Below are 25,115 nucleotides of genomic sequence, written 5' to 3'. Positions count from 1 at the left end.
CAACTTTCTTATCTGATACATATTTCTCCTTACTTTAGATAGGAAACCTTGCTTTTCCTGAGTTTAGCTGGGAAATATTCTACTTCGCTTTTCTCATGTCAGCAAGCTTAGATATCAGTGTTCAGGCGAAGGTCACAGCATGTCAGCACAAATGCTTCTGTTAGAATGCCTCTGTTAGAATCAAACTGATTCTGCTGTCATATGCTAATACATTTTAATATATAATTTGTTTCTCTATGAAAATGTAGCTGATGAGAGTTTTGCAGCTTATGATAAAAATGTGGAAGAGTAAATAACTTTTTATTTTGAATAAATATTTGCAAGATAGCCTATTATGCAGGTTGGTGCAGGAGTCTGGCAAGATGCAAACACTTCTGGGGCAAATATTTATTACATAGGGAATTTTCACTCAACACTTCTCTCTCTGAGGATGGTGTCACTACCCATATATTACCACTGATAGTGGAGATCAAGGCTGTATGGGGCCTCCCAGACCTTCCCCCCAAGACATACACTGGTGGATACATTCAGCATGGTAGCTTAACTTGGCAAAGCACACCAGCCCTTCTGGTGGCACATGCTTGGCACACAGTTCTGAAATAACTAACTTAGGGCCACTACAAACAGCCAGAAATGTTGTATACAGCTATCAAGTGATAGTTTGGTTGACTGAAATGGTGCTAACAAATCAGGAGTAGTGGTGTAGAGCCTTGATGCAGTACCATCAATGGAAGCGAGGAGGAGGAGGAGGAGGAGGAAAGGACTTTGCATGCATCCCCAGATAAAGAAGATAATAATCTGTCTTTTGGATTTGAAAGCCTAGACAATATTGATGAGGAAGAAGGACAGGAGGACAGAACAGGATTCCAGAGGCCGTTCAGCCCTCCAGCTCTTCAGACATTTCTCCAAATGTCAGAAGAAGTGCAAGACAAAAGAAACAGCCTAGAAGAACTGAAGATTTTGTAACTAACTTTTGAACCCAGCTATTGTTAATTGTGCCTGTTCCAAAGGGGAGAATAGGGGTGGACGAAAGTCCCTTACCTGCCCTCGAAGCTTTTTGCGGTGGGGGGGAGGCGCTTCGCTGCTCCCCCCGCGAAGTTCAGGCCGGGGGGAGGAGGCTTCCCACCTCGCCCGGCCGAAATTCAGGCTGGGGGGGAGGCTTCCCGCCTCGCCCGGCTGAAATTCAGGCCGGGAAGGAGGCGCCTCGCCTCGCCCGGCCGCGAACTCAAAAGTTTTTTGTTTTTTTAAAAAACGCCCCCGTGATAGGCTACGTGACGATTAACGTAGCCTATCACGGCTAGATCTGCAAAGTCAGCCGTGATAGGCTACGTTAATCGTCACGTAGCCTATCATGGGTGACTTTTAAAAAAAAAAAGCGCGTACGCAAATGGCGGCCCCCATAGGGAGCCGCCATTCGCGTTCCTTATTTAGTCGTAGTCTATGTAAATGTTTACGTAGACTACGGCGAAAATAAGGGCAACGCAAATAGCGTTGCCCTTATTTTCGCCGTAGTCTACGTAAATCTTTACGTAGACTACAGCGACCAAACAAGGAACGGGAATGGCGGCTCCCTATGGGGGCCGCCATTATCCGTACGCGTTTGTTTGTTTTTTAAAGTCACCCGTGATAGGCTACGTGACGATTTACGTAGCCTATCACGGCTGACTTTGCAAATCTAGCCGTGATAGGCTACGTTAATCGTCACGTAGCCTATCACGGGGGCGTTTTTGTTTTTTTTTCTTTGATTGGAATGGCGGCGGCGGCGGCAGCCGGTCGAAAGACCGGCTGCCGCTCCCGCCCCGGACGAACACCCGCCGAACCGCCGGCCGGACCCGCCGCCGGTAGGGACATTCGCCAAAGGTAAGTCCTGTCCCGGGGGGGGGGGCGGGGGGTTTGGAGAATTTCTCCCCGAAACTTGTTCGGGGGGCCGAACACGTTGGCGCTCGGCCCCCCGAAGTTTCGGGGAGAAATTCTCCGCCATCCCTAGGGGAGAAAGATGTTGCATGGTAATAGTTATAGGCACTTCCTTGATTTGAGTGGTGAAAAGGTTTGTCCCTAGAGGAAGGAGGAAGAAAGGAGGGGGAGGAAGAAAGGAGGAAGTGAAGGGAAAGAAAAATAAGAGTTTAAAAATAAAGTGGAGTTCTATTTACATCCAAACCTTGTTTCTGGGTCCTCCTTACTGAGAAGAAAATACAAAATGATTTGGCAACAAGACACCGGACTCTGCGAGCTTGTGTAACCCACTGGTATATTTTTCTTTAAGAATTTGGATGGAAACATTCCTGCACATGCCCAGTAAAGGAGTGAGATAGGGGTGGCCAGCATTTTAGGAGTTACCAAAATGCAGTGTAGAAGCTTGCTTTCACTTCTCTGTAAGACCCCGAACCCTTGAGACAGGTTGATAGGGAGGGTTTCTTTTGAGAATTTTTTTTTAAAGAGTTATGGGTTTTTTACAAACACTATGAGTTGTTGTTTATGTTCTTTTATATTGTATAAAGAGCTGTTCACAAAGTTTGTTCCTGTGTTATTGGATATATCCACCTTGAGAAGACTGCTGCAGAGCTGGAATGAATGGAGTAGAGACTGTTTTCTTTCTTTGGCCAGCAGAAAAATCAAGCTTCAGAGAGAAGTTTTATTTATATTTTTGTTGTGGACTCAAGCTAAAGACAGAACGTTAGGACAGCTGTGGTCTGTTCTGTTGTTTTAGTGATAAGTGAACAGTTACGCATGTAAAATTATTACATGTGCATTACTATTGTTTTTAATTAAGAAATTAAGGGCACAACTCTATGCATGTTTAGACAGGAAGAAAGTCCTACAACTCCCGGAATGCTGGGAGTTGTAGGATTATTTTTCTGTCTAAACATGCATAGGATTGTGCCTTAAAATGATACATGTTAATTGTCCCTGTACAAGGCCTTTGCTGTGAGTCCCCTTGGAGACCCTGAAGAAAAGTGTTACACTTGAATGCAATTTTTACTCTAATTTTTGCCTGGAGTGGTTACAGGTACAGTGCCTCCCATTGTGCTGCTTATCCAGTTCCCATTTCTTCACATGTTTGAGTGCATGCCTCTCCCAAAAATTTTCACCATGTCACAGATCCCACCTTCGTTGCCAAATCGTTTTGTATTTCTTCTCAGTGAGGACCCAGAAACCATTGTTAAAGCAGCGAATGGGTCTGTGTGGGTGGGGCAGGGGGGCTTTAGCCTCCATCCTCACCTAGAAGACTCCAAGAAGCAGCAACCCTTCTGTGAGTGTGAGTGCTTGTGTGTGTGCATGCACATGAGGGATCCCCAGAACCCAGCCAACACCTGATGTGGCCCTGATGGCTGAAAAGGTTGTGCATCCCTGGTTTAAACCAGAACCAAATGCTTTATTTTATTTTTATTAAATTTATTAATCACCCATCTGGCCAGTCACCCAGCCACTCTGGGCAATGTACAACAATAAGAACGGTTTATACAATAAAATTCAATATTAAAAATATCACATTTCTAAAATTACCCTAGCCCACCCCAAATGCCTGCCTGAACAACCATGTTTTGAATGCATGGCGGAAGCTCATTAAAGAGGGGGCATGGCAGAGTTCCCTAGGGAGGGACCTCCACAGAGTGGGGGCCACCACAGAAAAGGCCCTCTCCCTCACCAGCCTAGCTGTCCTGGCTGATGGGACAGAGAGAAGGCCATCCGAGGCTGATCTTGTTGAGCGGCCTATCTGGTGTTGCTGGAGGCACTCCTTGAGATAGGCTAGTTAAATGCTTCTGATATCTTCTTTGCAGCCATGCTGGAGGAGGGTGTGTGCCTAAGCCCAAGGCCCAGTCATATAGCACTGAACTACTGTTTAGTGTTATGTCTCAATACAACATCTATTACACTTCCTTCTGATGCAGTCGTAGAAGTATTGTGCCCCTCTGCATAATTTGGGCCTTTGCCATTTAATGACATTACAGCACTTTTTATTAGAAGTTCACTAAGCTTTATACAAGGTACTTTGTCCTTTGAAGACAGTATTGTTACAAATATGACTCCTTGTTTTATAGTGCCAGTAAAGTGTATAATTCTGGCTTACATAAACCGGTGCAAGTCTCCTGATGAAAACATATGATCTCATTTATAAGGGAATTATTTTCTTACTGCGGTGTTCTTCACTGCAAGGTGGCTCCCAATCATCTCAAGTATGGCTCTCCATCTCTCTCTCTCTCTCTGCAGTAACTGCTCACTCTCAGCAGGAGCTTTCTAGCTTTGCCTTGTTGTTTGCGTTAGTGGTGGGCCAGCTGCTGTGGTCTGGGCTACTGGAGGAGGCTTTGGGGGTAAAGAGTCAGGAGACCTGCCACTCATCAGCTGTAAGGTGGCTGGGAGCAGGAGAGCTAATCAGCAAATTAGCTATGGTAGGGATTGAGCCCAAGAGTAGGGGTGTACGAAAGGCACTTACCTTTTCAAAGGGTGACATTCGTGGTGGGGGGGAGGCACTCCGTCCCTCCCCCCGAAATTCTCTCCGGCCAGCTCCGCTCTGCAGATTCTGTGGAGCCGCCGGCCGGGGCCACCCGAAGCCAGACATCCAGCCGCTGGACAGCCTGCAGGGATGCAAACGGCGGCTGCCGTAGCCACCGCCATTTGCGTCCCTGTATTTTGCCGTGATAGGCTACGTAAATACTTAGTAGCCTATCATGGCTATAATGAGGAAGCAAATGGTTCGCAAGTCAGCGTGGGCGGCAGCAAGTAAGTGCTCCGTTTCACGCGCCTTTCGTGGGGGGGGGGCGGGGGGCTTCGTTCCACCATGGATTTCGGGGGGCCGAATGCACTGGCATTCGGCCTCACCGAGATCCGTGGCGGAATTCTCTGACATCCCTACCCAAGAGGCAAACAGCAACATGGTTGGCTAGCTGCAGTGGTGCACGGCACAGGTCCCCAAGTGGCCTTGGTGGCAGTGTCTGGAGCCAAAGTGTCTCCTATTTGACAAATAGTGAAGATACTTACTGTTTCCTATTTCATTGCTCTAACAACAGCTTTTTTTCTGTGCTGGAGATGAGCATAGGGCAAGAACATACATATAGGTGGAGTCTATTTGGCACACTGTAATATTAAGATCAACTTGTACTGGTGGTAGAACTGTCCAACCTCCGCCTCAACTAACCAACTATGAGAACATCCCACACTTCATAAAGACATGGAACCTTGGATCCAGAGAACCACGAGCAGCGCTACCTACATTGGGGGGGGGAAGCTCTCTGATACCAAATCACTCCCAGCTGCAGACCCTCATACCCTTGGGACCAGTGTTTGGGGGAGGTGCAATGGGAAGCATCAGCTACTAAAGTCTAGTAGTGTGTGTGGAACTTCACTCACATCTTCTGGAACCAAGTCAGAATCTCTTTAGACCGCCAAGTCCCTTGTAGAACAATTAAGGATGCAACCCTATGCATGAATAGACAGAAAAAAGTCCTACAACTCCCAGCATTCCCCAGCTTTCTTCTGTCTATACATGCATAACACTGCACCCTTAAAGTGCAATCCTATGCTCTTACCCAGCCCCCACCCCTCCCAGCTGTCACAGAAAGCTCTGTGGCAGCTTCCTTTCCCAAGATTGGTGTCAAGTTACCAAGATACTCAATTTGAAAAATAACTGCCTAGGTTTCTTGGAGTTTAATATCTGCAGTTTAGGGGGGGATGTCTCCACCAGCAATTTACTCTGAGCTGGCTGTGTGTTGAGGTTGTTAGGGATACATGACGTCGTGGCCATCCAGCAACCACCAGAGCTTATCAGGGAAAAACCGGATTTCCTGAAACTGCTCAAAGTCCTGTTCTTTTCCTCAAGTTGGGTTCTAAGCAGTAAAGTTGTTGTGTGCCCCAACCCCCACGTTTACCTCAGATATGCTAGCCCAGTATGTTTCCCGCCCTGCACAAACCAATTAGTGTCTACTCAGAAGTAACTCCAATTGTGTTCAATGAGGCTTGTCCCCTGAATGCCCAAATCAAAATTTAGAGATCCCCTCAATTGAAATGGCACAGTTGAAAGCACATTCCCTAAATGCTCTAAAGTATGATCTCGAGGCTCTAATTCTCTGTTGTTTGGTTTATTGCCTTAGGAAGTAACTACTTCACAGCCTCGTTATAGAGATCCTGTGCAGTATCAGTTTGCTTAGAAGTGGGCTGGTTTCCCATGACTGTGTTCTCCCCCACACCCATACGCACTTTCACAGCAGAAGCATATATGTGTCTACTTGGAACTAAGTCCCACTGTGCTCAATTAGGCTCAATGCCCACATCAGAATTTACAGAGACCCCCATGAACTGAAGTTTAAAGCCTGTAAAGTGCTTCACCGAACTTGCGATTCTCCATGGCTTGGTTAATTGCCTTAGGAAGTAACTACTTCACACCTTCCTTATAGAAATCCTGTGGTTAGAAAGGGGGCTGGTTTCCCATCTCTGTGTCCTCCTCCCCTCTTTCCCACCACAAGCATATGTATGTCTACTCAGAACTCCCATTGTGGTCAATGAGGCTTGCTGCTGAAATGCTGCTGCATCTGGCCCTTCAGGGGAAAGAAGAAAGGGTGGGAGGGAGGAAGCCTCTCTTATTGGTTGAGCAGCCCCTGCCAGTCAGATGACATTCACTCCAACCCCCACCAGGAAGTATGTTATGTGAATTGATTTTTACTGGTGCACAGCACTTCCTCATGAAGCCCTGCATGGACCAAATCGCAACAAAGCTGATTCCTTTTTTAAAATCCAGTACTCCTCCATTTGCTTCTCCTTCCGTTCTCCTGGAGACATGGTCTAGGTTACAAGGATCCTGCTTCTACAATTATTTTCTATAATGGGAGAATCTATACATTGAGAAACATGGGTTCCTTGCAAGAGGAAAAAAGGCGGGGTATAAATGCAATAAATAAATAAATAAAATGCCAAAAATTTACCAGATCTTTACAGATGAAACAATTCTTTAGACTTCTATAATGTAGTTGCTATATTCTTATTTTTAAACAGATCTAGCTAAAATGGCAGACTATTACATTTGAAAAATAATATCAGAAATAATGGTATATAATGCCATCCTGTTTTTTAAAAATATAAGGAAACATCTTTTCAGAGTGTAAACTTTCTGGGGTTGTGGAAGTTTACCAAAATTAGATGAGGTACCTTTTCCATAGGCATACAGGTTCATGTCTGTTCTGTGTTAGGAATTTGACAATGCTTTGGATCCAGACCAAGTTACTTTGTACTTGGTTCCCACTGAAATCAATGTGAAAAGTTAGCCGTTACTAACTTCGCTCCGATAGACTGGCCTAAAAGTGTGATGGGAAGATCGATTCTAAACCCACTGAAGACTGGGGAGCTAGGATAGGGTGGAAGAGCCCCTCCACCAGGGGAAGGAGCTCCACCAGGGTGATGGCCCTTCCAACCCAAAGGCCCCTAGAACATCCACGGAAAACTCCACAGGCACAGGATTACTACAGCAGTGTTTCTCCTGGTGGTAAGCCCTAAATGGAGCATTCTGGAGGTGGGGTAAGGACAGACTTGGATCCAACCCCCCTGCTCCCCAGAGAGGCCCCTAGAACAGCCCCATCACCTATGCCAACCCCGAATGGGAGCACTCCACATTGCGACATTTTATTATAGGTCCACTTTTTAATTCCATAAGTTAACTGCATTAATTTTCAACCTGCCCTTGGGATATTTGAGGTGCCTGTGCCATATATCGATAGGCGCATTCCAGAGTTGTTAATTAAAAGCTGAAATTATAAGCACGTGGATCATGCCCTTCACTTGTCCCACAATTCCTGGGTTAAACATCCCAGGTATTGCCACTGTGGTGTGTAAACGGGGACAATGTCTGGACACACACACACCCCATAAATTCTGTGAATGAGGAAGGTTGATGGTGCCAAAAATCCTCATCCTGAAACATCCCAGAGTTGCCAGCTGTCTGAAAATTAAAAAAAGAATCAACCTGGACTGCTCATTTGCTTTTGACAGAAGTTATATCTACAGAGGCCAACAGCTGCAGAAAGGCAGCTGTCATGGGGCAATCTCTACACCAGCCTAAAATCCTGCATTTAAAATGGGGCTTTCTGCTTCTGTTTTAAATGCAGGATCACAACTCCCTTTTTCACATGCTTCCTTTTCCCCCAACCCCTTCCCCGCGTAGCTGAGTCTTCCATTATCTTTCATTGATCTCATTTCTCTTCTTGCCGCTTTTACTCTGTTCACAGAGGAAACTGAAACGGAACACAGCGGGTTAATTTGATAGTTCATTATCTGCGATCTATTTAAAAATGGAACAAAGGGCATTTAGTACAGGAGACACTTTGAATGATCATGTAAAGAGCCCACAAACTTCCATGAAGGAGCAATCTCAATCGCAGGATAAAAGCTCAGCGTGAAGGAGCCCTTAGTCTGTTGGAGGCAAGAGTATTGTGGAACCTTAATTTATTGTAGCATAAGCTTTTCACAACTAGTGTTTACACAGGCATATATCCTCAGTTGGAAGATATATATATTAGAGTTGTGTGCAAATGAGCTCTCAGAATTCTCAACTCTATTTGCGGGCAGAGAAATTTCACCAAATTTTTCCAGGGGGAGGAGAAATTCTCCAACAATTCTCATAAGTAGGTCTAACCCTTGGCTGGGGTTGTAGCACAACTTCTTTTTCCTAAGGGTTTTTGGATTTTTGTGTGCTGCCACTGCAAGTGGCAACAGCAGCAACTGTGTTGGCAGCCAGATCCCCATTTTGCATTCTTCACAATGCAAGTGTGAGGTGGGGCAGTGTTATATCTACCTTCACGGAAGAGGTGGAGCTTGTACTCTATGAAAATCTGTCCTCCAATTTCCTGAACATTTTCTTCCCACTTGAAAAAGGCTTCCAATGTTTTGCTTCATTCTCATGGCATTTTATAATGTGGTTTGGTGGTTGTTTGAGCTTACCTAATCACTGCAAGGTGGCTGAGGATGCTGTGTGTGTTTTGCCTTTCTATTACACATCTCCCCACTGCTCTGCAGCCTCCCTAGCTGCCTGCACTTCCTGATCTAAGCTATACGTACGGATGGGCTGATTCCCTACCTTCCGGTCCATGGGGAATCTGCCCATGGGAGGGAGGCGATCCGTTCCTCCCCCCGGAATCCTCTCTAGTTGGGTCTGCTCTACAGCAATTCCGCAGAGCCTCCAGCCAGCTCTGAAGCACCAGTGGTATGGCCGCCATGCCGTATCGCTGGCTGAAGGGGACTGACTCGGGACTGACTGCGGACGCAAATGGCATCCAGGACACCATTTGCGGCTGTAAAGGTCTTAGTTTAAGATAAATGCAGCCATTTATGGCTGCATTTACCTTAAACTACGGCCTTTACAGCCACAACTGGCATCCTGGATGCCATCTGCATCCACAGTCAATCCCCTTCAGCCAGTGATACAGCATGGCAGCCATATCGCTGGCAATCCAGAGCCAGAGGATCTGGCCAAAGAGGATTCTGTGGGGAGGCGGAGGTAAGTGTTCCGTTCCACCACGGACTCTGGCAGGCCAGATTCTTTAGAATCTGGCCTCACTGAGTCCGTGGCAGAATTCTCCGCCATCCCTAGCTATACTTGAGGAATTACCACATGATGTCTTCCCCTGGACTTTAATTGATATCTGAGAAGCTAAAGAGATTATAGGCTGCTGAAGAGATGATTGTACAACGACACCTGTACACACTCCTCGGCCACCTCCTAAGTAAGGTAAATACTAAGTAAGGTAAATACTAAGTAAGGTAAAGAAACCTAAACCCAACCCATGAGAATTTCTCTGAAATTTTCATCTCCTCTGAATTGCTTTCCAAAAGCAATGTCTTTTCTATCAAATTGAATGAGAATTGTCAAAAAAGATGTGGAAGAAATTTTTGGCACAGCACTAATATATGTGCCTATACGTATATAGTTACAAGCTACCAGATATACATATACATACATAGGGTTGTATCCAATGTTGGTTATCTGCCAGAGGAATAGAAACCCCTGGCCAAACAGATTTCCTCTCCTTAGGGGACCCTCCAGAGCAGATCTGGGGAGCATTTGGGGTCTGCAGTGAGAAGACTGCAAGGGGAAGTCCTGTTGCATGAGCAGAAGTCCTCTTGCATGGTGTTGGCATTAGCCCATATCTATTATATCCTCACCCAGGTATACGGGGAAAAAAATGGTGCCAAGTGGCATGGAAATTCAAAAATTACAGTCTGAAACTTTAGATTTAGGTTCCACTACATGGAAATGAACATCACCACCTGCTAGTGTCTGCACATCAACCTACTCTTAAGGCGCAATCCTATGCCTGTTTAGACAGAAATAAGTCAATTTGGCTGAGGAATGCTGGGAGTTGCAGGACTTATTTCTGTCTAAACAGGCATAGGACTGCGCCCTTAGGGAGCTGTGAAGGCTTGAGGACTACAGAGCAAACGAGGGAATGGGGGAAAAGGTCAGGCTTAGAGGCCTGGGTATCCCTGAGAGGAGTAATTTCATTTCCCTGGCTAAGTTTCAGTTTCATTTCCCCAGTTAAGCGCATCTCTTCAGGTCTGAAACAGAACTTTTGGTTTTGAGGGAGGAGAGTATATAAAGAGAGTAAGAGAGCCAGTAAGAGCAGAGTTGGGGAGACCAGAGCCTGAAGAGGGAGCAGGAAGAAGCAGCCTGGAGCTAGGGCAAAGGAATTTGTGTGTTTGAACTTTTAATCTTCTCTTAATGCCTTTGTATCACTCAGCTCTATTCTGTAAATACCCTTAGTTGTAATTTGCTTGCTTTAATTTACCAGTAATAGGGTGGTGCGAACTCACATAAATCTGCCCCGTGACCCACTTGCTGGAACCCTGCCCACTGCCAGACCTGGCTCGCACTGGGACACAAGCTGGCTGTTGGTTCACAGGGGCCCAGCGAGTGCTGCCGCTGCCGCCACTACTGCAACTCCATCCCTCTCTGCCAAGCCCCGCAGTAGTTCCTGGCAGCGGCACGGTGATGGGAGGGGAAAGCAGAGCTTCCCTCTCCCATCACCCAGAGCAACTGCACTCTTCTCTGCCAATGCTCGGCAGACAGGGGCACAGTTGCTCTGGGCGGTGGTGATGACGGGAGAGGGCCTCGCCCACCACCGCCGCCCAGAGCAACTGCACCTCTCTCTGCCGAGCACTGGCAGAGAACAGCACAGTTGCTCTCGGCGGCAGGATTGAAAGGCTTCCCTTCCTGTTGTTACCGCTCAGGCAGGGAGCAGGGGCCACTGTGCATGTGCCAAGCCGGGCAAGAGCAGGAAGCCACAGACTGGCATTTGGGGGGCTGAACTGGCAGGAACTCACCAAGCTCAAGCCCCCAAACAAACACTCGCAACATCCCTAACCAGTAAACTATTGTGGTTAAACTAGGGATGTCAGAGAATTTTGCCACAAATCTCGGGGAGGCCGAATGCCAGCACATTCGGTCCCCCGAAATCGGTTAGGAAACGGTCTGCCGCCACCCCTGCCACCCCCCCGGGACGGGACTTACCTTGGGCGAATGTTCCTGGCGGCGGCGGCTCTGGCGGCAGTTCAGCGGCAGTTCGGCGGCGGCGGTGGCCGGTCTTCCGACCGGCTGCCGCCGCCGCCATTTCCAGTAAAAAAAAAAAAATGTGATAGGCTACGTAAAGATTTACGTAGCCTATCACGGCTAGATTTTTTAAAAATACCGTGATAGGCTACGTAAATGTTTACGTAGCCTATAACGGCTGATTTAAAAGAATCACGGCTGATTTAAAAGAAAATCAGCCTATCACGGCTGATTTAAAAGAAAAAAACGCGCGTACGCAAATGGCGGCGCCCATGGGCGCCGCCATTTGCGTTCCTCATTTTGACACGTCTTAGTCTACGTAAACATTTACGTAGACTAAGACGGAGACAATAAGGGGAACGCAAATATTTGCGTTCCCCTTATTTTTGCCGTAGTCTACGTAAATGTTTACGTAGAGTAAGACGTGTCAAAATAAGGAACGCAAATGGCGATGCCCATGGGCGCCGCCATTTGCATACGCGCATTTTTTCTTCTTCTTTTAAATCAGCCATGATAGGCTACGTAAACATTTACGTAAACAGCCATTTGCGCACCCAGCCGGCCAGGATTCGGGGGGGGGGAACGGAGCGCCTCCCCCCCGGCCAGAATTTGGGGGGCAGGGGAGGGACGGAGCGCCTCCCCCCCATCTCGAATCAAATTTTGTTAAAGGTAAGTCACTTTCGTACATCCCTAGGTTAAACCCTATGTCTAGACTGCCAATCACCCCACGTCTACAGCCTAAACCCCATGTTATTGGAAAGAAGGTAAAAGAAGGAAGGTGGGACTCTTAAGGAGGCAAGAGATCCTGAGTTGCTCAGATCTTAAGGAGGCAAGAGATCTTAAGGAGGCAAGAGATCCTGAGTTGCTCAGGGGATCCAGATCATAAGGGGAACCCTGACAGGTGAAATCAATCCTATGCCTGTTTAGACAGAAAAAAAGTCCTACAACTCCCAGCATTCACCAGCCAGCCACCCTAGCTGGGACATGCTTAGAGTTGTAGGACTTTTTTCTGTCTAAACAGGCATAGGACTGTACCCCTAAAGGCTGTGTTACAAAGACTGGTTGAAAAGTTAGCAAATTTATTTTCTAGATCAAAACTTTTTGGTCCAAAGCTTTTGAGTTATACAGAACTTGATAGCTAAACACTACTTCATGCATTACATAATGTGGAGATGCCAAGTCACCTTAGACCTATTTATTTAGCTAACTTTCCTGCCCTTCTAAAATGCTCAGGGTTGCTCATATAACATGCCTGATTCACTCTGAAGAAACTAACAGTGTGTGATTATACTGATTGATACAAGGATATTGAAATGAGCAACAAAGAACAGTAACTTAACAATTCACATACCTAACTGCCTCTAACTGTCAATTAGTTCCAACACTGCCCTATAATACATCAGCTTACAGCTCTGACCCTACATTCACTACAAAAAAGATCACAAGTCTAAAAGGTGTTAAAGCAATCTCATACCAAGCGTATCCAACAATTCTACAGCATACAAGCAGAGAAGACCAACCAATCAGATCTGTCTCTCAAAACCATATGACCATTGAGCATAGGGAACGACTGACTGGTGAATCCTGAGCCAGCTCCAACAATTGGAAGAGGTACCCTCTGGTTCTTCAGTTACCAAATGAAAGCAAATGATGTGCATGGGAGGTGAGGCTTGTGACCATAAGCCTTGCTCAGCTGACCATCTTACCATGCTGACATGAAAAAGGGTGAAGCTTTCCCACCACTATTAAAGGTAAAGGTAAGGGGAACTCTTGTCCCTCTTTGCATCTAATCACTGTAGGGGGGTTGGCCAGCCCACCCACCACCCCATCCTCAAAGTGGCCCAAAACTACTTGTTGACCAGTGCTAGCATGAATATTAGATCCACAAACATTATCACTGATACACCCTTAAGAGGATGTATCAAACGTCTGAAAGTAAATGCTTTCTATAAAGAGGACTACATACCTTTACAGTTTTCGTCCTTATCCTCAGCTTACTGCCAATTAAAGAAACAGGGTTGCTCTCTGCCTAGCCCAGCCCAGAGAACTTCAAGATGTAGCCTTTCTTGTTATGGCAGGGATGGGAAACATCTCATTGTTGTCGAGAGGGACAGGGGAGAGTGCGACCCTGTTGATTCTCCTGGACCTCTCAGCAGCTTTCAAGACCATCGACCATGGTATCCTTCTGGATAGGTTGTCTGGGTTGGGAGTTGGAGGCACTGCACTACAGTGGTTCCGCTCCTACTTGGATGGCTGACTCCAGAAGGTGGTTCTGGGGGATTACTGCTCTGTGCCATGGCAATTATGCCATGGGGTTCCACAGGGCTCTATTTTATCCCCCATGCTGTTTAATATTTACATGAAACCGCTGGGGGAGGTTATCCGGAGGTGTGGATTGAGGTGCCATCAATATGCAGATGACACCCAGCTGTACCTCTCTTTTTCATCAAACCCAGGTGAGGCAGTGGCTGTTCTGAATCAGGGCCTGGGCACGGTAATGGACTGGATGAGAGCCAATAAACTGAAACTCAATCCAGACAAGATGGAGGTACTGTGAGTGGGTGGTTCGTCTGCCTGGCTAGGTGATATTCAACCTGTTCTGGAGGGGGTTGCACTCCCCCTAAAGGATCACGTTCATAGTTTGGTGGTGCTCTTGGATCCAGAACTGTCACTTGAGGCACAGGTGAACTCAGTGGCACGGAGCACTTTTTATCAGCTTAGGCTGGTATACCAACTATGCCCTTATTTGGACATTGATAGCCTAGCTACAGTTATCCATGCTCTGAAAACTTCTCGTCTGGATTACTACAATGCGTTATACGTGGGGCTGCCTTTGAAAACAGTCCGGAAACTTCAGCTGGTCCAAAATAGGGCAGCAAGATTGTTAACAGGGTCTGGCCAACAAGCTCATATTACGCCAGTACTTTTCCAGCTGCACTGGCTGCCAGTCCATTTCCGAGCCCGATTCAAAGTGCTGGTATTAACATTCAAAGCCCTTAACAGCTTGGGGCCAGGTTACCTGAAGGATTATGTGCCTGCCTGGACCTTAAGATCATCCTCAGCAGCCCTTCTCCGTGAGCCCCTGCCAAAGGAAGTGAGGTGGGTGGCTACTAGGAGGAGGGCTTTTTCTGCTAAGGCACCCTGGCTGTAGAATGAGCTCCCTAGTGAGGTTCGCCTGGCACCTACATTGTATTCTTTCTGGCACCAGGTGAAGACCTTTTTATTTTCCCAGGCATTTTAGCTTTCTAGACTTTAAGCTTTGCTGTTTTAAATTACTGCACTGCTGCTAGGTTTTATTCTGGTTTTAGTCTGGTTGTATTGTTATACTGTGTTTTTAATGTTTTATATATTTTATATTGTTTTATTGTGTGCTCCTTGGTTTTAATTTTTGTGAACTGCCCAGAGAGCTTCGGCTATTGGGTGGTATAGAAATGAAATTAATTAATTAAATAAGTTGTCGGACGACATCTCCCATTATTCCTGGCCATTAGCCATGCTGGCTGGGGCTGATGGGAGTTGCATCCAACAACATCTGGTATGGCCACAGTGTTAGGGGTATATGATGTGATAGCTTCACCATATGATTTTCTCCCTGTCATGAAATTATGAAAGGCACAGAAGTCCTGTTGTGAAAAAGGAACAGGCCAGGCAACCCTACAAAGTAGGTACAATACTGTAATTGGTGCCTGCACTGTGTGACAAGCAGGATCAATCTCTTTTAAGGAGTATATAGTCATAGCCATTTTATTTGTATGCTGTTTTTCCATATATGCTACACCTAAAGTGGTTCATAGCAAAGCATATTGACAAAAATATGTAACTATATCAATAATATGTATTATTGTACTGTATGCAACAATACAATATATGGTATTGCGAGGTCCCCTGCCAGGCCAGTCCTATTTTTAGTATGATTTGATCGCAAGTAACTGTCCCAGGATTGCTTCCTCTCTCCAGCAAGGTCATAGCAAAGAAGGCCATGTGCTCTATTTTACAGAGGACAGTTCTCTATTTGAAGGTATAGGGAATTTCCTCTCCCCAACACTGCCACCACCCACAGGGCAACTGCTCCTTCACTGGGCAATCCCATCTATGGGGTTTCTTATTTATAGGAAATACTTATAATTCTTGGCCTAAGGAACTCTCCCCTATAACTCTCCACTATAACAAGGGTTCCACAAGCTGACCCTTTTCCGCTGCCACCAATTCTGTTAGAATACTTTATTAAGGGGATATTTTGTATATAAGGGAATACCAATATTCACTTTGGGGTTTTCACAAGTATGCTTGCTGACACTTCTTAAAAACTCAAGAGACAATGTTGCTACTACAAGTCTTGAATGACTTATTTTACCTCAAGCTAAATTCCCGAAACCTCCACCCCAGCCAAATACACTTATAGCCACATCCAGCTCTAGGGTACAGTCTTCCTCTGAAACCAAAGCTCCTCCTGTTGTATTTCTGGCTGCTTGGACAGTTTAGCTGGGTTTTTACTGCCTGCTTGCATAAGCTCCTTCTGGCAAGATCTTAGGGCAGCTTCCTGGCATAACACACCCTCTGCTTCCTACAACTGATCTTTACCAGCCCCGTACGGTTATCCCACAGAAAGGGTATAGCTTAACATCTTGGCTAGGGATGTCGCAAGTACAGTTTGGGTTTTGGGAATTCGTCAAGCAACCCCCGCCCACGACCCCAGAGCTGCACCTGCCGAGACGCTGTCCTTGTTCACCCTCTGCTCGTGCCTGCTCACACTCCCCAGTACTCACCGCGAACCCATTTTCGCACCTTTGATTTCAGCATAAAACAGGAAGTTTAAAAAACGTGCATATTCAAATATGCACAGTTTGGAGCTAGTAAAGCTAAATATGTGCAATATTAGAGTATAATCCCTCTAATACTGCGCTTATTTAGCTTTACCAGCTCCAAACTGTGCATATTTGAATACGCACATTTTTTAACTTACTGTTTTATGCAGAAATCAAAGGCGTGAAAATGGCAGCACTCACCAAACGGGTTCAGGGTGAGCACTGGGAATTCACCAAACTCGTGGGTAGCTCTAGCGCAGGTTTGGGGGGGATGCGAGCAGGGGTGCTGCTTCAGGGAGTGCCTGGAGAACCCAAACTAGGGTGAGTTCTTACATCCCTAATCCTGGCCTTAGCTATTCACTCTTCCCTCAGCTTTCTCCTAGCCCTTCTATACACCACACACCAACCAGCAGGCCTTTTCCCTCACTCTCCACCAACCAACCAAATACATTATAGTAATTATTTTGAAATGTGCCTCTATTCATATAATTTATTATATACAGTGTTCAGAGCAAATCTGTATCATGTCGGTGGTGGTGGTGCAGTCTTTTGGCACACATAAGGAGTCACAGCACAGACACTTGAGAACAAGTCACACAGCTAAGGCTACAGTCCTAAGTGCAGTTACCTTGGGAGTAAGTTCTGTTAAACTCCATGAAATTTGTTTCCAGACAAACATAGATAGGATAAGGGAGCACACTGACCAGCTGAGAGCCATTATCCCACTCAAGTTTTTTAAAAAGTTGTACATAGAATCATTATGTCGGTATACCATCGGAAGATGGGACTCCCAGGTCGGAAGATGGTCAAAATGCTACTGGGGAGGAACAGAGGATAAGTTCAACTAGCCCCAGATGTGATGACACAGCTAGCTCAAAGCCGAAAGGATGGCTAGCAGCCGATGGTGCTGGTGGTGAACGACGAATCCGATGTTCTAAAGATCAACACATCATAGGGACCTGGAATGTAAGATCTAGGAGCCAGGGCAAATTGGATGTGGTTATTGGGGAGATGTCAAGTTTAAATATAGACATTTTGGGTGTCAGTGAACTGAAATGGACTGGAATGGGCCACTTCACATCAAATGGCCACTAGATCTACTACTGTGGACAAGAGGAACACAGAAGAAATGGAGTAGCCTTCATAAGTAATAATAAAGTGGCTAAAGCAGTGCTTGGATACAATCCAAAAAAATGACAGAATGATCTCAATTCAAATTCAGGATAAGCCATTTAACATCACAGTGATCCAAACATACGCCCCAACCACAGATGCTGAAGAAGCAGAAGTAGATCAGTTCTATGAGGATCTGCAGCACCTACTGGATTGTACGCCAAAAAAATATGTTATTTTCATTAAAGGAGACTGGAATGCTAAGGTGGGTAGTCAAACGACACCTGGAATTACAGGCAAGCATGGTCTGGGAGAACAAAATGAAGCGGGACATAGGCAGATAGAATTTTGCCAAGACAACTCACTGTGCATAACAAACACTCTTTTCCAACAATCTAAGAGACGACTTTATACATGGACTTCACCAGACGGTTGACACTGAAATCAGATTGACTACATCCTTTGTAGCCAAAGGTGGCGGACATCTATGCAGTTGGTAAAAACAAGACCTGGAGCTGATTGTAGTTCAGATCATGAACTTCTTATTGCACAATTTAGAATCAGACTAGGGAAGAGAATAGGGAAGACCCACAGATCAGTTAGATATGAGCTCACTAATATTCCTCATGAATATGCAGTGGAGCTGAAGAATAGATTTAAGGGACTAGATTTAGTAGATAGGGTCCCGGAAGAACAATGGACAGAAGTTCGCAACATTGTTCAGGAGGCGGCAACAAAAAACATCCCAAAGAAAAAGAAAACCAAGAAGGCAAGATGGCTGTCTGCTGAGACACTGGAAGCAGCCCAGGAAAGAAGGAAAGCAAAAGGCAACAGTGATAGGGGGAGATATGCCCACTTAAATGCAAAATTCCAGAGGTTAGCCAGAAGAGATAAGGAATTATTTTTAAACAAGCAATGCGCAGAAGCAGAAGAAGATGTAATAGAATAGAGCTTATGAGCTGCAGAGAGAGACTGGGTGAAGGGATCAGGGCGGTGGTGAACGCCTCCCTTGAGGAGGGAGTGATGCCATCAGCCCTCAAGGAGGCAGTGATAAGACCGCTCTTAAAGAAGCCCTCCTTGGATCCTCAAGTTCTGAACAACTTTCGCTCAGTCTCAAATCTGCCATTTTTGGGCAAGGTGATTGAGCGGGTGGTGGCAGTGCAGCTGAAGGCACACTTGGAAGAAACTGATTATCTAGACCCATTTCAGTCGGGCTTCAGGCCTGGGCATGGGACAGAAACGGCCTTGGTCGCCTTGGTGGATGATATGAGGAGGGCTCTGGATAGGGGTGAATGCTCCTTCCTTGTTCTCCTCGACCTCTCAGCGGCTTTTGATACCGTTGACCACGGTATCCTCCTGGACCGCCTGGAGGGGTTGGGCATTGGAGACACTGTATTGCGGTGGTTCCGGTCCTTCCTCTCCGGCAGGTACCAGAGGGTAGCACTGGGAGAGGAGGTTTCGGACCCGTGGCCACTTACTTGTGGGGTGCCACAGGGTTCCATCCTCTCCCCGATGCTATTTAACATCTATGTGAAGCCACTGGGGGCTATCATCAGGAGGTTTGGGGTGCGGTGTCATCAATATGCGGATGACACGCAGCTCTACCTCTCGTTCAAATCTTCACCAAGGTTGGCCGTAGAATCCCTGTCCAAATGTCTGGAGACGGTGAGTGGCTGGATGGGGAGGAATAAGCTGAAGCTGAACCCTGACAAGACAGAGGTACTTTTGGTGGGAGACAAGAGGAGGCTGGGGGATGTTGACCTGGTGTTGAATGGGGTACGGCTACCCTTGAAAGACCAGGTCCGCAGCCTGGGGGTCATTTTGGACTCCCAGCTGTCCATGGAGGCTCAGGTGTCAGCTGTGAGCCGGACAGCGCTGTATCAACTCCATCTGATACGGCGGCTGCGCCCCTTCCTTCCCAACCATCTGCTCCCATCGGTAGTACATGCCCTGGTCTCCTCTCGTTTGGACTACTGTAATGCGCTCTACGTGGGGTTACCCTTGAAGACGGTTCGGAAGCTGCAGCTGGTACAGAACGTGGCGGCTCGCCTGATTAAAGGCAGCCGCCGGCGAGATCACATCACTCCAGTGCTGAAGGAGTTGCACTGGTTACCAGTTGTTTTCCGGGCCAAATTCAAGGTGTTGGTTTTGACCTTTAAAACCCTATATGGTTCCGGCCCAGCCTATCTTAAGGAGCACCTCCAGCAACACCAGACAGGCCGCTTAACAAGATCAGCCTCAGATGGCCTTCTCTCTGTCCCATCAGCCAGGACAGCTAGACTGGTGGGGACGAGGGAGGGGGCCTTCTCTGTGGTGGCCCCCACTCTGTGGAACTCCCTCCCTAGGGAACTCCGTCATGCCCCCTCTTTAATGAGCTTCTGTCGTGCATTAAAAACGTGGTTGTTCAGGCAGGCATTTGGGGTGGGTTAGGGTATTTTAAAAAAAAAAATTATGGTAAAATTTTATTGTTTTAAATTGTTTTATGGGGGTTGTACATCGCCCAGAGTGGCTGGGTGACCAGTCAGATGGGCAATTAATAAATTTAATAAATAAATAAATAAAATAGGAAGGACAAGAGACCTCTTCCAGAAAATTAGAAACATCGGAGGTAAATTCCAGGAAAAAAGGGGTATGATCAAAAACAAAGATGGCAAGGACCTAACAGAAGCAGAAGAGATCAAGAAAAGGTGGCAAGAATATACGGAAGATCTGTATAGGAAGGATAATAATATTGGGGATAGATTTGACGGTGTGGTCAGTGAGCTAGAGCCAGACATCCTGAAGAGTGAGGTTGAATGGGCCTTAAGAAGCATTGCTAATAACAAGGCAGCAGGAGATGATGGTATCCCAGCTGAACTGTTTAAAATCTTGCAAGATGATGCTGTCAAGGTGATGCATGCTATATGCCAACAAATTTGGAAGACACAAGAATGGCCAACAGATTGGAAAAAATCAACTTATATCCCCATACCAAAAAAGGGAAGCACCAAAGAATGTTCAAACTATCGAACAGTAGCACTTATTTCATATGACAGTAAGGTAATACTCAAGATCTTGCAAGGTAGACTCCAGCAATTCATGGAACGAGAATTGCCAGATGTACAAGCTGGGTTTAGAAAAGGCAGAGGAACTAGAGTCCAAATTGCCAGTATCCGCTGGATACTGGAGAAAGCCAGGGAGTTTCAGAAAAACATCGATTTCTGTTTTATTGACTAATGACTATTCTAAAGCCTTTGACTGTGTGGATCAAAACAAATTGTGGCAAGTTCTTGGTGGTATGGGGATACCAAGTCATCTTGTCTGCCTCCTGAGGAATCTGTATAACGACCAAGTAGCAACGGTAAGAACGGACAGATCAACGGACTGGTTTAAGATCGGGAAAGGAGAACAGCAGGGTTGTATACTCTCACCCTACCTATTCAACCTATACGCAGAACACATCATGCGACGTGCTGGGCTTGATGAAGCCAAGGCTGGAGTTAAAATTGCTGGAAGAAACATTAACAATCTCCGATATGCAGATGATACCACTTTGATGGCTGAAAGTGAGGAGGAGCTGAGGAACCTCATGACAAAGGTGAAAGAAGAAAGTGCGAAAGCTGGGTTGCAGTTAAACCTAAAAAAAAACAAGATTATGGCAACCAGCTTGACTGAGAACTGGCAAATAGAGGGAGAAAATGTGGAGGCAGTGACAGACTTTGTCTTTCTAGGCGCAAAGATTACTGCAGACGCTGACTGCAGCCAGGAAATCAGAAGACGTTTACTTCTTGGGAGGACAGCAATGGCAAATCTTGACAAAATAGTGAAGAGCAGAGACATCACACTGACAACAAAGGTCAGCATAGTTCAAGCAATGGTATTCCCTGTAGTAACGTATGGCTGTGAGAGCTGGACCATAAGGAAGGCTGAGCAAAGGAAGATAGATGCTTTTGAACTGTGGTGCTGGAGGAAAATTCTGAGAGTGCCTTGGACTCAAGAAGATCAAACCAGTCCATACTCCAGGAAAGAAAGCCAGACGGCTCACTTGAGGGAATGATCTTAAAGGCAAAACTGAAGTATTTTGGCCACATAATGAGAAGACAGGATACCCTGGAGAAGATGCTGATGCTAGGGAAAGTGGAAGGCAAAAGGAAGAGGGGCGGACCAAGGGCAAGGTGGATGGATGATATTCTGGAGATGACGGACTCGACTTTGGGGGAGCTGGGGGTGGCAACGGCCGACAGGAAGCTCTGGTGTGGGCTGGTCCATGAAGAGTCGGAAGTGACTGAATGAATAAACAACAAACATAGAATCATAGAGTAGGAAGGGACCTTAGAGGTCATGCAGTCCAACCCCCTGCTCAATGCAAGATCTGCAATGCAGGATGGCCATCCAAGCTTTGAAGTATCTTAAAACACATGTACAAATGGGGCACTTGGAATCCTTCACACATTACACTTAACATGCTAGAAGGGAAGCAGAATCATACCCAAAGGCCTGCCGCCTACACACGTTTGGCATCACCTGTGAAAGACCCTATGCATGCACCTCCTGCCACAGGTTATGCCAAACAGGAGGTAAAGGTAGGGCAGTGGCCTACTCCCGCTCCCGCCTCTGTGCCTGTCCGTTGTGATGTGTGAAGCCCTTCTTAAAAAATACGAAGCGCACATTTTTATAAATGTCCATTTTACACGTTTCTAAAAACGTGTAAAATGCATACCATAGAAGTAGAACCAGCGGACTGCACGCACCAAGGTCACGCAAGCCAGCAGCGTTATTTAGGGAGCACAGCAAAGGTGCTAAAAAGTGGTGGCGATGCGTTGCAGGGAAGAGGGCAGGAAGCGGCGGCGATGCGTCGCAGGGCGGGGAGCGCGCGCTGACCCCTGGGCCGGTCCTGCAGAGCCACATTCTCGCCACGTGGCTGGTGTGCCTCGGGCGTATCTGTTAAAGCGGGAGTGGGGCAAGTGCGCTTTTAAAGGGCGGCCAATCCCACCAGTTTAGTCTCGAGCTGGTGGAAATACCCACCGCGCCGCGTGGCGCATCACGCGGGTCGCACACGTTAACAAGACGACTCGCTCCCTGGAATGGCTTCCTTCCCACCCATAAAAGCGGAGATCGGACGGGTCTTACCGGCGCGCAACGGGGGGTGGAGGGAGAGAGACAGACGGACGGAGGTTCTCTTCTTCGGCAAGGAACAAAACCCCATCGAGGTAGGTCAACGAGCTTCCCTAGGGGAGGAAAAAACCCTCCTCTCCGCCGCACGCAGCACTGCTGCAGTAACAGCTTTTTTTTTCTTCATCCGATCTCAGCTACCTTTGCATTTCTAGTCTGCGCTCTTCGCCCCTGCTCGGAGCTATTTCTATCCCCTTTTTCGTTCTCGCCCTCCCCACCTGGCTATTAAAAATGCATCAAGACGAAGCGTGCAAGCGATTCCGGCCGCCCGAGGGGAGGGAGAGAAGCGCCGCGGTCCTTCCGGCAGCACGGACGGCGCGCTGCAGCTGTTTTTGTTGCTGGAGCTTGCAGGCCGTTTGGATTTGGAGCGGACTTACTCTTTTTATGATCTCAGGGGGGCATCGCTGGTTTTAATCAGTTGCGGCAAAAAAAAAGGGGCCTCTTGCGGCCCCGGCTAAAGCCTAACAAATGTATGGTCTTGGCAGCAGATCCAGTGTGGACTCCGCAAAGCGTATATGCCATTGTAAATGGGTTATCCTTTAAGGTGGCATGCCACATCTTTTGGTTAGGAAGACTGATGCCCGCAGCGGGCTATCCTGCCAGCCAAACGGTGCTTTGTGGGTCTTTTTGAGCAGCCTCCACCCACCCAAAAACTGAGAAAGAAGAACGTGTTTAAAACAAAATTAGAATCTTAATTCCTGCAGTCTTCCTGGTGTTTTTCTTCCTCTCTGATTTGGTAGACACATTTCCCCCCACACACCTTATGCCCTTCTTTCCTTTTTCCTTCTTTTTTTGTTTCTGGCAGCCAAAGGAGGAGGGTATAATCTTCCCCACCCATTTCTTTTTCTTTCAGCCACAGCACTGGAGGAGGCACAACAGTGTTGTGGTTCCATGTGCTCTGCCTAACCCCACTAAACACAGATGGGCGATGCTCCTTGTTGGTAGCATGGCTGACTGCATTGCAAGGTTGGTTCTTGGCCAGCAGGGTTACTTCAGAAGAGTACAAAAGAATTCATAGTTGGACACCAGGAAGTGGGTCAGAGATACAGAGCTCTGCCGTCACTGTTGTCCTCAGGGTACTGCCTGTGAGAAGATAAGGCAACTTTTAAAACCATGTGTGTTTTCTCCCTGCCAGTGATTAGTCACTGGGATTTGGTTGGGTGTGGAAGTGAGTTAATAGCCATGTGGATGGTAAGGTAGGTGGGGATGGGTGGAGAAACTCTGCTCAGTTCTCAAACCTCTCTCTGCAGTGAAGAGTCAAGCCAGCAAAGAAGTTTGGAGCATCATTCATCTTACTTGTAGCACACTCAGGAGTATTGAGGTGAGTCAATATTATTTGGTAAATTGTTTTGGGTTTGTTTTTTTTAAGTTTGTTGTGCTGTCCATGCTGACTTTGACTTAACTATTTATATCCTCCTTTTCAGGATACAGATCCTTTGAAGGCAGCTTACAAGTAACATCAATTAAATACATTAAGGGCACAATTCTATGCACTGTTAGACAGAAAAAAGTCCTACAAATCCCAGCATTCCCCAGCCAGCCATGCTGGCTGGGAGTTGTAGGACTTTTCTCTGTCTAACCATGCATAGGACTGTGCCTTAATAAAATTACTATAACATATATTGTCGGGATCCTTCTCACAAGGCAGTTGGTATAAATGGCTCAGGGTGGGGGAGATGAGACGGCAGGTTCTGGAGTGGTCTTTGCCTGCCTCCCTTGCTTTCCTGGAATAAATAACACAATTTGAAATCTGCCTAGTACCTAGTTGAGTCTAAGGCTGCGATCCTACATGCTAAGGAGTAAGTCCCATTGAACACAGTGGAACAGACCTCTAAGTAAACAGACATAGGATGGCACTATAACTAGATAATCTTACACATGTCTACGCAGCATTGAGTTGAATGGGACTTACTCCCAAGTAAGTGGGTTTAAGATTGCAGCCTATCCCCCCCCCCCCAATACCATCTTAAAGCTCTGACCAATGCAGACATTATGGCTACAACATCAAGCCAGCCTTTTTCTCTCTCCCTTCCTCCACTTTGCTTAGCATTCAACCTGATAAAGAACTTGAAAGCTCACTTACTATTTTGTGACATTTTGGTTGGTCTTAATGCTTTTCATGTGAATAACAGTGCAGTCCTAACCCTTTAAGACAGCTGTCCGAGGAGGCTAAGGTGGGGCAATGAAGCCTCTCTGCTTGCAGTGGGGAGGGCGCGTCCACCCTGGCACCCATGGAAACCCTCTTTCCTTCTACTGCTGGTGTTCTAGGGGCAGGAGGCAGGTGGCTTTGGATCTGAAGCCCCTACATTTGCCCAAGAGGTCCTAGGATCAGGCCCCTTGGCTATGCTATCTTAAAGCTGCTGTACTTAATTTGCCCCCTCCTCACTGATTTCAGTGGGGGACAAGTTTGGAAAAAAGATCTGCCAGGCTGAAAAGTCCTGTAGATCCACTGCTTCCCCACAAGTCTTGCCCTGGTGGCCAGGCTTAACAAGTGTCAGAGGATCCATTACTCCACTTCC

At 46.7% G+C, this 25,115-nt stretch overlaps 1 protein-coding gene across 22 annotated transcripts in view; it reads right to left on the bottom strand.

Moving 5' to 3' along the window:
• The window catches only part of LOC146351500 (uncharacterized), a 77,567-nt gene extending 52,803 nt beyond the window's left edge, over nt 1–24,764 (bottom strand). For 19 of the 22 annotated variants that reach the window (XM_084847436.1, XM_084847434.1, XM_084847428.1 and 16 more), the window contains exon 1: nt 22,555–22,754. Coding sequence is in view for 6 of the 22 variants with exons in the window: in XM_084847424.1 (XP_084703550.1) it covers nt 22,555–22,630 (76 nt within the window). In the remaining 16 variants the exon portion in view is untranslated. Of the gene's footprint in view, nt 1–22,554; nt 22,755–24,679 lie in introns of those variants that run through there. The other 3 variants (XM_084847419.1, XM_084847423.1, XM_084847430.1) reach the window with 3 other exon arrangements.
• Nucleotides 24,765–25,115: the final 351 nt, after the last annotated feature.

The sequence above is a fragment of the Heloderma suspectum genome, chromosome 3 (assembly GCF_057233095.1).
Source record: "Heloderma suspectum isolate Gila_16-S chromosome 3, 16-S_ref, whole genome shotgun sequence".
Classification (NCBI taxonomy): domain Eukaryota; kingdom Metazoa; phylum Chordata; class Lepidosauria; order Squamata; family Helodermatidae; genus Heloderma; species Heloderma suspectum.
Note: the sequence above shows the minus strand (reverse complement) of the source record. Positions and strands in the feature narration are given on the sequence as shown.